The sequence below is a fragment of the Callorhinchus milii genome, unplaced genomic scaffold (genome assembly GCF_018977255.1).
Source record: "Callorhinchus milii isolate IMCB2004 unplaced genomic scaffold, IMCB_Cmil_1.0 Scaffold2, whole genome shotgun sequence".
In the NCBI taxonomy this organism is placed as follows: Eukaryota; Metazoa; Chordata; class Chondrichthyes; order Chimaeriformes; family Callorhinchidae; genus Callorhinchus; species Callorhinchus milii.
In genome coordinates, this window is record NW_024704743.1 from 12,604,125 (window position 1) to 12,618,765 (window position 14,641).

The 14,641-nt window shown below is 40.2% G+C and overlaps 1 protein-coding gene across 7 annotated transcripts in view; it reads left to right on the forward strand.

Moving 5' to 3' along the window:
* tbc1d7 (TBC1 domain family, member 7) overlaps positions 1-13,384 on the forward strand; it is a 31,739-nt gene extending 18,355 nt beyond the window's left edge. For 4 of the 7 annotated variants that reach the window (XM_007906367.2, XM_007906364.2, XM_007906369.2 and 1 more), the window contains 4 exons: positions 904-1,041; positions 1,880-2,025; positions 6,253-6,349; positions 7,659-8,914. In XM_007906367.2, coding sequence (XP_007904558.1) covers positions 904-1,041; positions 1,880-2,025; positions 6,253-6,349; positions 7,659-7,841 — 564 coding nt within the window. In that variant the 3' untranslated portion in view covers positions 7,842-8,914. Of the gene's footprint in view, positions 1-903; positions 1,042-1,879; positions 2,026-6,252; positions 6,350-7,658; positions 8,915-10,685; positions 10,816-12,624 lie in introns of those variants that run through there. The other 3 variants (XM_007906368.2, XM_007906370.2, XM_007906371.2) reach the window with 2 other exon arrangements.
* The last annotated feature ends 1,257 nt before the right edge of the window (positions 13,385-14,641 follow it).

Sequence of the window (14,641 nt, forward strand, 5' to 3'; positions counted from 1 at the left end):
GATGCAGATGTGACCTTTTGGATGAGCCAACAACAAATTGGATTTATATAGCACTTTTCACTGAGGAGAACATCCCAAAGTGCTGGATAGTCAAGGGTTTGCACCTGAACTGAGGGTTGGAATCAAGTGACGGGGTGGAGGTGGGAGGTTGAGCTGAGGCACGAAGGATGCAAAGTTAAACAAAGCCTGTATATGGCGCTCTACAAAAGTGAAGGGAGTTACTGTGTCCTGACCAACAATCCCCCATATAAAATTATCCATGGCTGTTTGGGACATTGCTGTGTGCAAGTTGGCTGATGTATTTGCCTTCAAAACCACTGCAGTTTATAGTATATCTTGTGCCAGCGCCTTGGGACGTCCTCCTGACGTGAAAGGCGCTTTATAAATGGAATCTTGTTGTTGTTGTTGAGATGTCTCTGCTGTATGAAAGGTGCTGTATCAAATATATGGATTATTTATTATGATCTCCTGTGATCTTTGTGTGATTTAAATCAGTTCATATTTTCACTAATCTTGTGACTATAAGACTTTTCATTTCATATATGGGATGGGCTGTTCACTTTTTTATTGTCTATCTGGTCCTCAATTGAATGAAGAGATAGGTGCAGTTTTCTTCCAAGCTACATTAGTACCTCTCATTGTTAGGTTACCAAGCGGCATCAAGGACTGTGAATTTCATTTTTCCTGTTTCCATCACTGGCGGCACTGCAACCTCTCTTTAGGATTGTACGTTTTAGCCTGGTTCAGATTAGGAACTGAGTGACAGTGGGACCCAAATCTGTGCCTGTGGTCCTAGGTGTTAACACACCAATGCTCGATCCCTCCATGCTGTCCTCATAAGGGTTATTTGTAATACTGGTCCAATGAAAGTTGCCAGCTAAAATTGCTCTTTGTTTGTGCCAGGAACCGGAGGATAAAGTGTTTATTGCTATAGCAGAAGCAATGGAAGAGATGGTGGAAAATGATGTTGATGCCTATTGGCTGGTCAAGTGCTTTGTAAACCAATTCAACACCAAATATGGAGATTCGGTGCCTCACTTGGTAAGCAATATGCTACTAAAAACATGTTAACATTGTATGGTTTCTGCAAGGGTCTACTATTACAGGCTAGCAGCACTGCTCTATTTGTTTGTGAGTCAGTTGTTCTGTACTCCAATTAATATGGTATATGCTGTTTTATCAGTGTACACTAGTTTGTCATCTCAATAACTAATAATCCCTGTTATACTTGCCATCCAGATCTGGTATTAAGAATGAGTTTGACCTGCTAGTTATATAATGCTTTCTCAAATTTTTCAATTGGTTGAATTTCAAACCAGGAAGTTCTGGGTTTAATTTCTTAGCAAATCCACGCAATCCTTCACTCATTCAAGGTCACTTGGAAACCTTTACAAAACGATGCTCCTGTTGGTAGGTAAGTGGAGTTTTCCCTGGGCTGAACTGACTCGATGGAGATGTGCCTAGCAAAGCCAGGTAGGCCTTGGCCCTCAGTAATCCAACAATAGCTTGTAGTATACATATGTCTTAAATCATGTAAGTGAAAGCTTGGTTCATTTCCTTTCTCTTGTTTCCTCCACCCCTAAAGATGAGGAACAGGAAGATAAAATACAGCATGCTCTTTATTTGAGATCAGTTAACTTGATTTTCTGAACATTTTATCTAATTGGCAAGGATGTCAGCATTGGGAAGCAGGCACTTTCCCTGGGATCCCTTTGGTTGATGTAAGTGGAATCTGTTAACCTTAGATGATCATTTACATATATTGGGAGTCCTTCAAAATTATTTAAAATTGTTTGTGGACATGTTTACTGACCACGATTTAACCTTCAATATTACTTTCAAGTGATGTCTCTCTTATTCTTTCCAACCTGCCAAATAGCCCAAGAGTCTTGAACATTATCTGAACCTGGAAGACAGCAAACTTCACACCCACTTGAAGAAATGCTCTGCCATGAATAAACTCCCTTATGACTTGTGGTTTAGGTGTTGCTTTGCAGGTTGTTTACCTGAATCCAGTCTTCAGAGGTAGGTAAGAGTTTGTCAAGTCAATAATTACAATATATAGAATTATTATCTTCATTGTATGAGCAGTTAATACTAACATTTTTGGTCTCTATTATATGGTAAGACTAGAGGTATCTTAGTTGCATGGTGTGATTTCAAGTATGCTTGTGTCTCATTCTTGGGGCTAGTTTTGAATGTCTCAATGTAGCATAGATTTGGGTATAATGGTCTACTGATGCATGAGAGCAAAGTTAGTGACACAGAGTTAGTGTGATTGAATTATCAGTGAAGCTGGTTAAAAACATGGAGTTGGGAGAAAATAGAATAATAGCAATAATCCTTGCATTTGAATATATAGAAGGGATAAGGAGAGAAAATCTGAGATGGAAATCATTAGTTACTGAGAGGTGTTAAAACTCATTGTGGTTGCGTATAATTACACGATCCATAAACTGCAACTTCCAGTGCTTGATGGGTGCATTTTCACAAGAGGTCTCTGTGCACAGGATGTGCATGCATTTGTGCATTGCTCCATCTACAAGCAGCAAGGAAAACCTTGACATGATCAGTATGCTTTACTGGTAAAATTAAGAAGTGATTTTAAGCAAAATTGAATATAGATACAAATTACAATTCTTCTTGATAGCAAGACACTTGAGGGATTGTAGACCATCTTGGTTAAGGGATGAAAGTGCAGAGGGACTGAGCGTCCATAATGCCAAGGAGACTTTGGTGCCCAGAAAATCTGAAACTGTCCCAACAGTAAAAGGGATCCGAGCAGTCACAGGTGTCAATGGGCAGAGACTGAGCAAAGGGAGAAACAGAATGGAATTGAAAAAAGTATGAATGAGTTTGATGGGACTCCAGGTCTGCTGATGTTCTGTCAGCTTGTCTGACAGACATCAGGGCCTGGATGAGTGCAAGTTTCCTGCAGCTGGATGTGGACAAGACGAAACCCATCCTTGGCTCCCGTCACACTCCTGCGGATCTGAACTCCTCAACCTCCCCGGGCTCTCCCTCAGACTCACCGAACCAGTGGCAATCTAGGTGTCGGATTCAACACCTACCTGTCCTTCCTTCCCCACATCCGGTGCCTGACCAGGACCGCCTTCCTCCACCTCTACCACATTGCCTGCCTCCGACCAAAACCTTTGTGCATGCGTTTATCACCTCCCTGTCACAATTATCCTATTCTTGCAGTCTGTAGTAATGAGAAAATAATATATATATATCAAACAGCTGGACCCGGGTTGTTTGATTGACAGTCACTTAACAAGCAGCCCGCAGGGTAAAAGAACGCATGGACGCTAGCGCGGGAAAAAGTCCTCGCATTCGCATCATACGGTGGGCGGAACGAAAAGCCTATAAAAAGCAATGCTCGTGGTCGCTAGTTAATGGTCATCATCCGGTACGTACTGATGTGTACAGGACTACTGTACTGTCGGGTTGGTTTAAATCTATTTTACTAATGTAGTGTTGTGCTGCAAGTTGATATAGTTATGTGTGATAGTTATGTTTGATCTCATTGTTGTTTATCTTAAATTCTTGTATTCCTTACATGCAAGGTAGCCCAGGGTTGCTAGGTCTTAATAAACAGCTGTTGTTTTTAGCGAATGTTTCCTCGAGTCTCTGTAATATTCCAAAACAAGAAAAGGAGAAAACATTTCAGACAGTAGCTGTCGACACCAGAGTTTTGCTAGTGCGAGCAGACTCTGATTAGACAGTCCAGTTACCAGGCTTTGGAGTTAACTGGGAATACAGATCTGTGTGGGTGACTCTGACTTGGTTGAGTCATCTTTGAAACAGGAACTCACACTGACAGGGAGGGTTAGGAGAGAGTAGAGGCCACTTAGTACAAAAACGTTACTAAAATTTGCAAGTACAAGGAGTGAGAACCATCGCACTTGGTGACAACGTGGGGCTCGAGGACATTGACGTAGAACTTCAGAATTTATTTCTACTGGAGTATAAGGATAAGATAATGGTAGATGCAGCAAGCGACCGGGACAAATTACTAACACGCAACATTCCACGTTCCGTGAAGCATACAGGGCGAACCCACCGAGAAACACTTCCGATGGGGGAATGGCTATATGAACAAGGTGTAGCTACTACACACTCAGTAACTGAAGAGAATCGGGGTCATAGCGTGAGAAAACGTAATGAGTCTGACCCAGGAATAGAATATTTGGAATATGGAGATTGGGATAGGCAGAGCCTCCGAACTGAAGGAATTGAAATGTTAGGATTGGCCCAAAGAGGTAATTCTGACTACAGTAACAGAAGTAGAGAGGGAGTGAATGCTTTGTTGCAGCTGAGAGAGCTCATAAGGTTAACCGACCCAAATAAGAAAATCTAATTAAAACTGACCTCTACCCGAGTGAGCAGTACAGACAAAACTATACCTGACTCTTTACAGCCCATTATTGTGGTTCGAGAACGGGGATCACCGGCTAGCTCAGAGACAAGAAGATCCTATGTGGAGGGTCCTTGGCGCACTGTGTGGGATATCAATAGAGAAAAAGTTTAGAGTTTGTATGAGGTACCGAGAGTACCAGCAGTGAAAGAGTGTGCGGGGATAGTTGTAGAGACCACATGGGAGGAGGCCACAAAGCAAAATTGGGAGGGATACCTCACAAAAGTACTCACTCAGTTCAAAGCCAGGGAAAAAGGGACCAGCGGAACATCTGATAATTGGTTCTGCTCCAAAATTAAAAGCAGACCTGTTTCTGTATTTAAATAATGGTGCAGACTATCTCCTAAAGGCGGAAATGGGAGCAGCAATCTTCTCCTTGGCATCGGGGCTAACAGCAAGAATACATTTAACTCAGAAATATAGAGAAAGTGCAAAAAATGCAACACAGGTTTTTAAGCCACAGAAACAAATGCTTTCAGAAAAATATGAAAATAAAGTAACTGAAATAAATATAGCTTTGCAAGAAATGCAGGCTGAGGTGCTGAGTTTGTCTAATCAACTTCTGCCAGTAGAAGAAATTATAGTCCAATTAAGGTTAGACGAGGCAGGGCAGCTGTACCAAATAACAGAATTAAAAGCACAGTTGAGATCTAAGGGCCTCGTAAACGAGAGACTGGGAGTTTTGATGGGCGCGAATTGCATGTGGCAAATGATAATGGCGTACAGCTGGAGAATCACTCATACACACCAAGTGTGCTAAGGCTTAAATCCTTGACAGGGACTATGCCTGAATTCAGAATAATTGAAAGCTGGTTGGATTCAGCGATATCGATAGAAAAGTTGGTAGTTTTAGAGAATAAAACCGCCATGCAGATTTATTTGCAATCAATAGTTAACAAATGCTGGAGGGACCTGATCAACCCCGAGTGGGATAGTTTGATCATGGCACTTAGCGAAATTAAGTGAATGGTTGTACGAGAAAAAGGGCTTCCAGAGAAAATAGACCAGGTTATAGCACCCACCTGAGTGCTGAAAGCGCTCGCTTCTTTGGGGTTCAACATAAACCTTTAGAAAAGCCAGATAAGCAGATATAAAGTAGATTGGCCACACTGTCTCAGAAGATGGGGTAGGTTTTTAGGAGGGTTATCTAGATAGAATTAGAAAACTTGTGACTTTTCAAAATAGGAAACCATTACAAGGAATTTGGGGGCAATGTTACATTATAATTAATTATGTAATCATGTGCTTAACTATTCTGTGCTGGTAAGACCTTTATATCAAAGGCTTACGAAGGCAGGGGAGATAGAAGGCAGTGTAGATCTTGACCACGTGCAGCCGGAGCTGGAGACTCTGTGAGATACCACTGGCACTTAGAGTCGTTGGTAAGGACTTATTGGTGTCGATACAAGTGGGGGTTGACTCCGCAATAGCCAGGGTCTGTGAAGAGGGGGAATCGATTCCTCTAAAATACATTAGCTTCCAATTATCTCGAGCTGAAACCAAATTCAACTTTGAGGAAACAATCTCTCAGCTGCCACTACAATTTTAGCAAAAATTAGAAATTTCGCACAGCATGCAAAGAAAATAAAAATTTCAACTGCATGCATCGGCATCAGATTGGCAATGCAGGGCAGAGGAAAAAGCCAAAAGGCTTCAAGGCCAAGGTGGGCTTTGTGGGAAGGGCTTTTATAAGACCCCATGGAAGAGTTTCACACTCGGTCAGAAGCAGATTTGGAGTTAGACAGCTTACTGTCTGAAAGCAGATCCCCATTGGAAGCGGTTCTTTGGGACCTGGTGGAAGGGTTAATGGTTTTATATTGCGATCTTCGCAGGATGTCAAAAGGGTGTTGGCTGGTGCTCGGATTGCTATCAGTAAATGGACGACAATGGGTTGGCAAGAGACGGAGAACTTCTTTATCCCCTGCAAAGGTATTTGAGTACAGGCTTCTGAGGTAACTGCTTTGTTGGAGGCGCTTAAGCTCCTCCTGTTGGACGCAAACACGGATATTGTTAGTGATTCAGCCTATACGTGTCGAGCCTACATGGATGACTTAACTAAATGGGCTATGGACAAACCATAAGGGAAAACCCTCAGTCCACAAGCAATATTGCTGACAGATTTGGGAGGAGAACAAACAGGGAGAAAAAACAGAAACCTTTAATCCACGTTTGGCATATGATTGGACACCAAAAAGATAGAATGCAGTGTAGATCTTGACCACATGCAGCCGGAGCTAGAGACTCTTCGAGACGCCATCTTGCAGGTCTCCCCTCCCGCTCCTTCTGCAATAGCTGCACAGACCTACTCACTTGTTCTGCATGCTACTTGAAACGAGCCACCACAGGCTGCCAAGATATCAGTGACAGGGGCAGTAAACTGTGATTTTACTACTGACCCTGAGTTAGTTAAGTTAGCGTCATTCCTGGAGTCGGGGCAAATGGACAAACTTCCTTTCTGGGCCAGAGGCAAAAAGGTTCTGGTGGAAAGATCGGAATTGTACTGGTGAAGGGAGACTTTAAACCAACTTATTCCACCTACACGAGTAAGGGGGTATTTAATTACAACTGCCCACGAGGACCTAGTAGTCTCCACAATGGAGTAAAAGGGACCAAGGAAATTCTAAGGGAATACTGGTGGTCCAATATCAAGAGGGAAGTTAAAACTACATGGTGGATTGCATGCGGTGCATTCGAATTAATCCAAACTCAGTGAAACGGAATACTCAAACCGAGTATGTTCAAATGGGATGCATCTGGGAGAGGGTTTACTTAGATCTTATCAGACCCTTGCCTAAAACAGCCAGAGGTAATCGCCATCTATTCATGTTCGTTGATTATATGACTCGATTTACTATAGCCTACCCCTCTAAGAGGTACATGGCTAAAACCATATTCCAGACAATAACAGAGCAGTTTATTCTCAGAAACAGGGTTATGAAAATTCTCGAGTCTGACCGTGGAAGCCATTTCACGGTGACATAATAAAGTTGGTGACCCATAATCTACATAATTTACAAGTGCCTTACCATCCAGGGGGTTCCGGAAAGATCAAGATCAAGATCATAAAAAAATGCTCTTAAAAAGACGTATATCCAGAGAGGATGCAGACCAGGGTTTTACCCCTCAGTGATAGACCAGGGTTTTACTCCTCAGTGACAGACCAGGGTTTTACCTCTTCCACGGAAGACAAATGATTACCCTGCTTACACAGATGCCAACAGAAATCTCTACTTCGCAGCTGGAGAACTTTGAAGAGTCTTTAGCTGATATCGTAACTCAGCATAATACAGGTCACCATTATGAGAACACTTGTAACTACAAGCAAGGAGATTTGGTTACTTGGAAGATACATTACAGGTCTGGCACTTTACGAGAAAAATTCCACAAACCCAGTAAAATTGTGGAATTCCTAAAACGATAAAAATCCTCACTTCCAGTGGTAAACAAATAACAGTTTTGGTTGACCAGGTCAAATGAGTACAAGTTTATCAAACCATTCGAGTGTTGGGGAAATAATGGCGTGCGAGCCAACCCCTTTCTCCGGGTTCAGATATTGAGGGATGCGAGAATGCAGGAGCCATTCAAAAACTGGACTGTATAAACACCTGGAGGTGACAAGTTAAATGCAGTTGTCAAATGTTCAATGGGATCATCTGGAAAGGGTATTCTAAATTCTGGGATTGACCTAATGATTATCATCAAAATTGAGTTATAATGAGTGGCTCTGTTATACATGTGTTTTATAGTAATAACTGGCATAAATCTCAGAACAAGATACTGTGTGTAAGTTTCTGTCTTCTAGTTGACTTGAAGTGCATGCGGTTTACAGAGAGAGAACAGCAGCAGGCATCTGGAGAGCGATACGACAGAACAGAAAGTTTTGTGACAGACACTTTGTTGGACTTTTGAGTTCTTTCCTCCTACAGATTGATAACCAAGATATTATTTTCCGAACATATTAATTATCGAGAGGGGGGAAATGTCATGGTTATCCTATTCTTGCAGTCCGTAGTAATGAGTAAATAATATATATATATATTGAATAACTATAATTAAGGGAAATGGGTAGGCCTTAGCAAACAGCATACATGAGGTACCCGAGTTGCAACAATGGAAAGGACCTGGGCTGTTTGATTGACAGTCAGTTAACAAGCAGCCCGCAGGGTAAAAGAACACATGGACGCTGGCGCGGAAAAAAGTCCTCGCATTCGCATCATATGGTGGGCGGAACCAAACGCCCACAAAAAGCATTGCTCGACTCTTCTCGTGGTCGCTAGTTAATGGTCATCATCCGGTATGTACTGACGTGTACAGGACTACTGTACTGTCGGGTTGGTTTAAATTATTGTACTAATGTAGTGTTGTGCTGCAAGTTGATATAGCTATGTGTGATAGTTATGTTTGATCTCATTGTTGTTTATCTTAAATTCTTGTATTCCTTACATGCAAGGTAGCCCAGGGTTGCTAGGTCTTAATAAAGAGCTGTTGTTTTTAGCGAATGTTTCCTCGAGTCTCTGTAATATTCTAAAACAGGAAAAGAAGTAAAAACTTCAGAGAGTAGCTGTCGACACTGGAGTTCTGCTAGTGCGAGCAGACACCGATTAGACAGTCCAGTTACAGGCATTGGAGTTAACTGGGAATACAGGTCTGTGTGGCTGACTCTGACTTGGTTGAGTCCCTTTGTATCCCCCCTGGATTACCTAAACGCACTCCTCGTCGGTCTCCCCAGCTCCATTATTCAAAAATCCAGCTCATTCAGAACTCTGCCGCCTGCATACTGACTTGGACCAAACTCTGTACCCCCATCTCACCAATTCTGACCAGGGTCCACTGGCTCCCCATCACCGAATGGATCGACTTCAAGATCCTTACACACCTCCCTACCTCTCCGATTTTCTGATTCCCCAATCCACCACCTCTGCTGGACCGTCACTGGCCTCCTGCTTGTCCCTCACACCCTCATTCAGCCACCATGTCCTAAAAGTCTGGAAAAACTCCCTTCATCCCTCCACCTTGCCCCCTCCCCCTGAAAACCTTCCTTTTCAACCATGCTTACAGACATTCCCCACTTGCTCGGAATCAGTTTTCGCCACTGTTAATCGCTCTGAGACGTTACCCTGCGTGGACGGAGGCTAAATAAGTGTAAGTTGTTGTTGACATAAACAAGATTAAGTGCACAAGTGTTCTTGTAATATTGATACAATCAAATGAATTCCAAATAAGATCATTGCTTTAATGGTTGCAAATGGTCCATATTAGACACAAAGTGTTTAACTTGTAATGCTTAAATTTCCATCTCCAATTGATTGCTTTATTGAGGGGTAAATTAAAACATTGCAAATACATAAACTTTCAAGATTCACAGCAGTTCTTTATTCAATAGCTAATCCCTTGACAGCAGCTAATCTGACAAAATAATTTTCACTTAAAAATTAGTGTTATGCAAATTCTAAAAAGCAAGTCATTTCGCCAGTAGCAAATGTACTGAGATTCAGTCACAACACACCAGGATTCTGTGTAATGCTGCAACCTCTGCTGAAAAGGTTACTTTAGAGTAAATTCAGCAGCAGAAATTGCAGATATAAGAACAGGTGAGTGAGTTATTGGTCACCAGTAACTTCCCCAGCTCAAACTACCACCAGAAAAGAAATGACCTTGGGTTTGTGCCCCTTGTTCTTTTTTTGTCCATATTAAACATAATTTTGAAATTCAATTACTTTCACTTCTATCCATGTGCCCAGTAAGTGAGACTACATGTGAGATCGATAGCCTTCACTCATTGGCATATAATTGTATATAAACTAGTTTCTTAGACAATTTGGCGTTTAATTGGAGGTACCATATTTCTTCTTTGATTGAATTGGGAGGAGTAGCTTGAGTTTTATCATGCTAATCTACATCAATGCCATTGATAGCTGTCTGGAATCTCAAATAAATACTGACAATTAGAATTGGTGAAATGTGGTACAAAAGATTAATATATTCTTTTTGGTGTTGGCTATCAAAACACAACCAAATGGTTGTGATTTCTAAAAGGTAATAGCAAATGATTCTAACATTTGTTTTATTAGGCTTTGCTGTATTTACTAGTAATTATATGATTTTGAGCAATGTGGTCTATTTTCATTGTATCTTGGTTTATAGTTATTGATGGGAATGTTTTTTTCGTATAGTGTGCTGCACCAGATTATTCTTTATAGGAGCAGAGCAGTTTTATTTATTGTTTATTGATTACCTAATATATCTTGCTATTTTGAATTTTTAGGGTGTGGGACAAAATCATAAGTGGATCCTGCAAAATTTTGGTCTTTGTAGCTCTGGAGATTTTATTAACGTTTAAGATGAAATTAATGGCGATTAATAAAGCAGAGAATATTACACAGTTCCTTGAGAATGTAAGTATGTATATCTTTTTCTAGCCTTTAAAGTTTAAAACAGTTTATTTCTGTTTGGCTTGTGAAAGAGCTTTGAGATGCTGTCTGGCGTGAAGGGCGCTTTATAAATGCAAGTTCTTGTTGAAAGGTATGGATATCAATTGTGACATGATACATTTTTTAGGTGTTGGTTTGCCATAGGTGAGTTAGTTACATTATGGTGCAATTATGCTGCATTAATTGTTATATTTTTCTATATTTTCAATATAATTTAATTCAAATTTATTGCTATATTTTTACATAAATGCATTTTTACAAGCTGTACATTTTGTACATTTTCAATCGATCTTAGAGGCAGAAGATTTAATATCTCGACTGAATCTGCATCTAAAGTATGGCCTTCTGAACAATATAGTTCACATTCTCACAGCATCTTGGATAAAAGTTTTCTGGATTCATTTTTAAACCAGCAGAACTATAACTTTAAAATGTTCTAGCCTTGTTCTGGAGCAGAAATCCAGCTCTAATGAGAATCCAATTTCAGCTACCATTTACTATAGCTAATGTCTGCGCCTGTATTTTTTCTAAAACAATCCTAGCATTCCATTGAAATCAGAAAAAAATAAGCAAGATCATGAACTGTATCCAAGTTAGCAGACTAACCCGACATTACCGTCCCTGATTATTGTCAAGTGTATTAGTAGCCATGTATGTCAAAGTCCCATGAAATGATTTAAGAAATTTTTAACACTTCTAAGTTGAGCTTTAGTAAATATACCTTGACCCTGATCTCAGAAAGCACCTTCTACTGGACCAGTGAGATTTTCCATTTCCCCAACCAGCCATCCTGTGGCCTTTTTGTGAGTGTTCCCAAATTATTATCTTGAGCCCCACTACAAAAAGAGGGTTTCATTCTATCGATCCAGTTGAACTCAGGTTCCAAAAGAGGATAGGACATGACTAACTCACTGCATCATCTAGTTTTTCTTGATGATGATATAACAATACTCTCTATATTTTGAATGCTAACTGTAAAGCTGAATATAGGAATATACAGATCCAAGAAACTGCACACAAGAGCTAAAATGGTTACTCACATTTTTTGTAATTTAGTTCTGCTGTCGGTTAGTGTTTAGAATTCATCAGCTGGTGGCACTCTCATTTCTGACTCAGAAGGATGTGGGTTCAAGCCTATGTGATGATACTTCAATGCAGTGTTAGGGTTGTACTGCAATGTTTGAGGTGCTGTCCTTCAAAGGGGACGTTAAACTGGGGTCTCATCTGTCTGTTCAGGTGGACATTAAAGATCCTCTGGCACTATTCAAAAAGCGAAGGGAGTTTCTCCCGGCCAGCATTCACACTGATGAAATTGGGCACTCACTTCATGGTTGTTTGTGGGACATTAATGTGTGCAGATTAGCTACCATATTAGCCTACAAATAAAATCTTGTTAAGTGCTTTGAAATGTCTCCAAGACGTAATAAGGCGCTACACCATATTCAAGGATTATTATATTATAGAATAATAACCATAAATCACAAGAACATAAGGTTAGGATGAATAAGATCTTTTAATCCATTTGCTCTCATACTTCCAGAATAAACATCTTCCAATTTCAGTATTCAATCATTTCTTAAATTTTGTCTAAGTATTGCAAGAACCACATGTCGACACAACAGCAAAGATAATTAATAGGGTTTTATTAACTTCTAAATTCTTTGAAACTACATATCTATTATAAAGTTACAGATATAATTGGAAATTATAATGCCTGCTATTAATAATATTGAATTCCGATCCTTATTCTTACAATTATGTGTTTTCATTTAGATTCCACAGGAGAATACGGATGCCATTATAAGCAAAGCCATTGACTTGTGGCACAAGCACGTTGGGACCCCTGCACACTCTGTGTAATTGAAAATCATGTTGAATTGTTATTTAATTTGTTAAAGTAGATTTTACAAACAAAAAAATGTCTTGTAAACTGATCAATCTAATGTGCCAAATGACAGACATTCACATTTGGGTTGTGTTTTCCACTGGAGTAGGTAAACGGTAAAAGTGGTGTGAATGTTTGTTGGTGTATTGTTTCAATTGGATAGTTCTGATTATATGTTAAGATGTTTCCGAACCTAAGCAGTAATATTGTGGGGTTACACATTTGGACAGTTAAGTTTGCTGTAATATTAGTAAGCCAAATCACCATCAGTGGAGTTCAGCTGCAGATCACACTGGCAGCTTAAAGATTTTACTTGCCTCACAGAAGACGTCTGGCTATTGCATGTGCAGGTCCTCAACTATACAGTGGAGCTGAGCTTCATCTTAGTCAGTTTCAATCTTGCCCATCATTTTCTGCCAAACTCTCTTCACTTGTGCTGAGATGTACCAAGCCGCTGTTGCTAAGATGTACCAAGCTGCTAATTGTTGTGGTATTTAACAAACAGCAGTTGGCTCTTTCTTAGCTGGTAAGTGGTGCTATAAACAGTTAATGCACACTATTGCATTCAGGGTGGGCATGGCCCCTCTTCCTGAGCTACAAATGCAAGTGGAGTCCTGTATCTTAGTGGTTAGAGCACTCTCCTCGCAATGAAGAGGACCTGGGTTTGATTCCCGGCAGGATGAAAAGTTGGGCAAGTTTCCTTAATCCACACACCTCTGTTTATCTAGCAGTAAGTAGGAACCCGGTTGTTAGTCGATTGTCGGATCGCCTTGCCGGGTGTAATAATTCCTTTTTTTAAAAAAAATTGGTCACTTCAATCGTGACTGTTTGTGGGACACTGCTGTGTGCACAATTGGCTGCTGTGTTTCGCCCACAAAATATGCAGTCACATCACTTTATAATATATTCTATGAAGCACTTTGAGACGTCTCGAAGACGTGATAAGGCACTATATGAAATGCAAGGATTATTATTATTTTATAATTCTTCCCCATGTAGTCATTTCCCTGTACACAACATATTTTTGTCCATCTGACTTTTCACCATTCGTTCACAGCTAAATAATTGTTCATGCATTGAGGTCCTTTGACTCCTGCATACAAGTAAACAGATGGACAACAGAACATGATCACCTTTTACAATAACATCAGTCTAGAATTCCTCATATTTATAATATTCCTAAGTTAGATAGAGAAATCACAAAGTGAAGAAGAAACTAACAATAATCTTCAGAATGCTCCATTTGAATTTACCCCTCCACAATACCTTTGCAGTCTCCTACTTTGTCATCAATATTGCATATTGGTCAACTCTCAAGGAGGTATGTTGATTACGAGATACATCCCTCACATTTCTGGAGAGAAAACTCCAGACTGATAAAATTAATTCTTAGGAGAAACCAAAATGGGTTCCTAGGTGTGATCTAAACATTCCAGGACATTTCTGTGAAACCTAATGGTTGTTTAACCCAAGCGTTTGGTTGTAGGGGGGGCGAGGCTCAATATTCTGAAGGCTTTGAAAGCCTCCTTCTGCTGATCAAAGAGGGATTTTTAAATATCAAGGACTTAATTTTAACACTGTGCAGTTTGAGTTTCAAACAAACTACATTTTATGTCTAGGAAGGCCATGAATTAATTCCATTATCTTCAAGAAATAATGTGCTTTTGAATCAAAGGTAGGTCAAATAATGAATCAATTAATCTTTAAGGCTAGTTCTTTAACCTATGGTGCTATATGATTTGTACAATTCTAGTGAGGTTGTCGATTTATGCCAGCTTAATAGACACAACAACAGAACCATTTTTGTACATAAAGGGGGAGGGGTTTTAAGCAAAGTAGGAGGCGAAGAATATCCAGCCGAGGGTCAACTACTCTCCCAAAAGATCGGGTCATATCACTTATTTT